Genomic DNA, 4,665 nt, shown 5'->3' with positions numbered 1-4,665 from the left:
AATTTGCCAATTACCAATTTAAAAGATAAAATTTGTATTGATAAAAATGCATCCAACATAAATATTGAATGTTTTTCGCTGGCCAGTTAGATTGGGAATGCAACTCAAATTCGAAAACGAACCTACCACCATTTTTGATAAGGTTGCATTTATCTAACGAGAAAAAAAACCTCAATTTGTCATTGAAATGATATGATAAAGATGTGAAAATTTAGAACTAGCTGTTCCGTTGCACAAATTTAAATATTTTTTTGTAACTAATATTAAGATTTAATAATGGTACTAAAATATCAAGATCAGATCAATAATCAGAATAAAGTTAATTATGTTTTTTTTATACCACAGGTTTTTAAAATTTTTCATAGAACATTTTTTTTTACATTTTTCATCGAAACACAATACAATTTTTTTAGTTTTACAGTTTTTTATTTCTGAAACTCACATACAATTTGAGTCATTAATTTACGGACCAAATCCAGGCACTATATTAAAGAAAATTTAAAAAAAAGCATAAATAATTTATACTTAAAAATATACAAAATTTACATTACTTACCAACAACTTCTCTGCACTCGCATCTTCCATGTATGCATTCACCTGTCATTCCAGCTAGACTCATTCCAGCACATAAACCGATACACTTCCAAACACCTGCCGCACTTTTATCGCAATCGAAGAGATCGTTTAGGCCTCTAGAGTGACGGTTACTATGTACTGCAATTTCTGGAATTTCAAAACAACAAATATTAAAATTGATAATACATAATTGTTTCTTAATGTAAAACAATATTTAATTTTACCTTTAGAAAACATTTCCGATGAAAAAGGATCTTGAACAGTGTTCACGATGTTACGGGCCCTTACAAATGCTAATATAGTCAAAACAACTAACGCAACCATAATAATTTTCGAGGTGATCATATTGCTGCTCTTGCTGAAGACTACGAAGAAATAAATTCAGTTCCGAATCAACATATTTAAATGATCTTTGGTAAGTATTTACCCCAAGCCATTATCAGCGAACTTTCCTGAATATAATAATGATAGCCTTATCAAAAGTTTTTTTCTTTATTAACATCATCGCTGCACAGCGATATATTCTATTCATAGAGATTTTGTAAAGATGTATATAAAATGCAATGAATTAATCTCTTGGGTTTTTCCCTTATGGTAGAACCGTATAGAAATAGCATCTGATGCAGTGGCGTACGTTAAGTCGCCGGGGCCCCAGGGCAAGACTAAATTTTGGGGGCCCTTTGATATTTGGGGGCCGCTTAGATACAAAAACAAAAGTACGTATACGCCATACATTTCTTTTGTATGGCTTATTTATTTTTAGGTTTATTTTAATGTTTTATAATATTCGTAATGCACTTTGCAATACTTACTTAAAATTTCTATCATAAAAGTAGTAAATAGTTGTTCTAGGGGCCCCCAAAATTAAATGTTTCGAGACCCCTAAAATAAAAATTGTTTTAGCTTAGAATTGACAGTTCTTGGGGCCTCTGTTCTGAAGTAATATGTACATGTACATATTTGATTTTCCATCATCTAAAATAATTTTTTTTACTGGGCGCCCCCTGAAAAATTAATATAATATAATTTTTTTGGAGCCAAGAATTATAGGTATTGGGGCCTCTGTTCTGAAGTAATATTCGGAATGCCACCAATAACGTAATGTTTTTATTTTGGGCCCTGATATTTTTATGTTGGGGCCCCTGAATTGATATTTAATTTTCTATTTGATTGTTTTAAACCACTGAAGTAATAGCTTTTGAGGATCCTCAAATAATATTTGTCATGCCATCAGAAAATTTGATGAATATTTTTGGGCTTTTGGTAATAGATTTTGGGGCCCCCAAATTAATATTTGACTGCCTCTCAACTAGCAGGGTTCCTGAAAAATTATTTTTGGGATCCTTCATATAATATTTTTGGAGCCCTGAAGTCATATTTTTTGGGGCCCTAAGATAAAATTATAAGTTTTCTTTTAAAAAAGCAGTTTATTTTTTTGGGACCCCTTGTCTAACCTTTTTATTAAATCAATATAATATTGTGTGGCTACCAATGCATTATACATTACACTGAATGACATAATTTGTCTCCCTTGTATCCGAAGTGATTCAAATACATTTTAATTTACTTCGTAACTCAATTTATGCTAACAGTTTTCTTCTCTGCATTGTCTCCAGTTGGGGCCCTGGGGTCAGTCGGGGGCCCCGGGGCGCCGCCCCGCTTGCCCCAAGGGAGTGTACGCCCCTGATCTGATGTCGAACTTATTCCCAATAAAAATTGTTCATGGCACAAAATAATGGTAAGACCTTTCTTATCATAAGATTCTTACCAAAAATCAATATTCTTACAGTTGAGAAAAATATGGTTCTTTTGGACATACCATCAAGGACTGGTCATTTCTCAAAATATCAAAAGATAGTTATTTTTATTTAGTGAATAATAAAACTATCAAAAGGGGCTTAGTTTAGTATATCTTTTTCATACTTGCAGATTAGAATGATGCTGTTTCTGTAATCAATTAACATTAAAGGCATTGGATGCAGGGGCGTATACAGGTTTGCTTCTTGGGGGGGGGGGGGGGGGGGGGTGTGATCATGCCAAATTTTTTTTTTGAAAAGTGTCGATGGCAACTAATATTATCGAACGAATCAAAATAATCCTAATTCAGCATAGCATTCGCTAAAAATATCCCCAAAATATGGTAAAATAGTTTGTTTGAATACCAAAAATTTTTTTTCTTTTAATTTTCGTTCATGTTCTAAAACTTCAACATTTAAAAAAACATCTTATTCAAGAGATTTCAGTATCACATAACAATTTCTTTTTAAGTTCTGAGATCTTGGGGGGGGGTCATGACCCCGTGCCCCCCACCCCCCCCTTGTATACGCCGTTGATTGGAGGGAGGCCGGCGTACCACGCACAGCAATGAAAATTTTAGTACAGCAATGTTTTAGTAATACATATACAGTGGATTCTCGCTAACTTGAACATACGATAACTTGAACAATCCAATAACTTGAACATGCTATGTCAGCTATTACATGAAGCCTCAAGAGGCGCGCCTCTTTTCAAAACTAATGAGTGCAAAAGAGAAAGAAGATAAAACAAAAAATTATCCGACCGGAGAGTCGTGGCCGTGGGCCAAAATTCTGAGACTCTTTTTTGACGTTTCTTTTCCCACTCTTTCTTTTTTCAACATTCCCTTTCATTTCTTTTTGCTTCTTGGTGGAATACAACAACAACAATTCTAAACTCAAAAGAGAAATGTCAAATTTGAGTCTTTGACTCAAGAGGCATCGTGTAATAGTACGCGCCTCACAAAATGATTATCAAAAGAAAATTCGAAAAAAGAGTCAAGCCTCTTGAGGCTTCATGTAATAGCTGACTATTTTCTTGAACTTTTTTATTGCTGATTCTATAAGTTCAGTAATTAAAATATTTGAAGTTCTATAACTTGAACAAATAAATTGTTTTTCAACAGAAATTTGAATTTCCTCAATAAAGTTTATTACGTATGTAATTGTGTTTTGTGTCATTTACATTAATTTATAGTAACAAATTGAATTCATACAAAACGAAGACTTTTTATATGTTCCAGTCACTTGAACAATCCAATAACTTGAACAAGCCTGGTTTCGTATGTGTTCAAGCTAGCGAGATTCCACTGTACTTAATTTTAAAAAAATTGCCGATTCCATATTGGCTACTTAATAAATGGATTAACTGGACGTCTCCGTTTATTCCCAGTTCTTTCTTGAAGACGCAAATTGAAACAATTCTTCTTGGACAATCGTAGTTATCTACAATGGTCGGAAAAAGTATTTTGACAAAATGAACATTTTTCTAACTGATGAGAATAATCTGTAACGGTTAAACATAAAATAAGTAAGTTGACGGTTATTTATTAAGTATATTATGGTGAATCTCATGATGGTCAATGTCAGTCATATAATTGGTATTATGCTTCTAGGCTGCATTTTTTGTATAAAAAGTACTAATTTTTGAGGGAAAAAAGTATTTTGACAAACGTTCTTTTTCAACGTTGGTAAGGTAAGGTAATGCATTTTACGTGTTTCAAGCACGTATACAACTGACAGACTTGTTAAGGCCCCGATTTGTAAAAAATTGGGCAAAACGGCGGAACTTAATATTGAAATTAGTGCATCTTCTGTTGCAAGTCATAATTTCTGTGTGTCTGTTAAAAACTCTGTGGATAACTGAATTTATCGCGGGAAACTAAAAATTACCAAATATACAAACTCAAAAATATAATTTTACTATTCAAAATTTACCACAAACCAACAAAAATGAAAAAAATGCACTTACAAAAATTGAACCATTTTGAAGAATTCACTTTATCGCGGGTTGACTCCAAAAAGTCTGAATTTGGAAATGCCATTCTTTCATCAAAAACTTTGTTAGCAAAAGTACCCTTTGCATTGAGCTCAAAGAAGACAATTTTACGATGTTTATGGGAAGATAATACAGTATTTACCTCATAAAACAAAAATTTAAAAAAACTGAATTCTCAAAGGAACATATTGGTATGCTTCTTTCATTCAAAAACAATGTTTTATGGACCACATTCTCACAAATTTCTATCTTAATGATCCGGGAAACGAAAAGGAACTGTTGAAGCTCCTTAAAAAT

At 32.7% G+C, this 4,665-nt stretch overlaps 1 protein-coding gene across 2 annotated transcripts; it reads right to left on the bottom strand.

The window, feature by feature from the left end:
- Positions 1 to 369: 369 nt before the first annotated feature.
- Positions 370 to 986, bottom strand: LOC129913572 (uncharacterized). Of its 2 annotated transcripts, none has more exons than XM_055992319.1 (3): positions 801 to 986; positions 556 to 714; positions 370 to 482 (listed from the first exon to the last, which is right to left on the bottom strand). In XM_055992319.1, exons 1-3 carry the CDS (start codon positions 919 to 921, stop codon positions 463 to 465), a joined length of 300 nt encoding a protein of 99 aa, XP_055848294.1. In that variant the 5' UTR covers positions 922 to 986; the 3' UTR covers positions 370 to 462. The 2 variants fall into 2 exon arrangements, with proteins under 2 accessions (XP_055848294.1, XP_055848293.1); XM_055992318.1 differs by having other exon boundaries at positions 556 to 723; positions 801 to 984.
- Between the last annotated feature and the right edge of the window lie 3,679 nt (positions 987 to 4,665).

This window comes from Episyrphus balteatus, chromosome 3 (assembly GCF_945859705.1).
Source record: "Episyrphus balteatus chromosome 3, idEpiBalt1.1, whole genome shotgun sequence".
NCBI classification, from domain to species: Eukaryota; Metazoa; Arthropoda; class Insecta; order Diptera; family Syrphidae; genus Episyrphus; species Episyrphus balteatus.
This window is presented reverse-complemented; position numbering and strand designations above follow the sequence as displayed.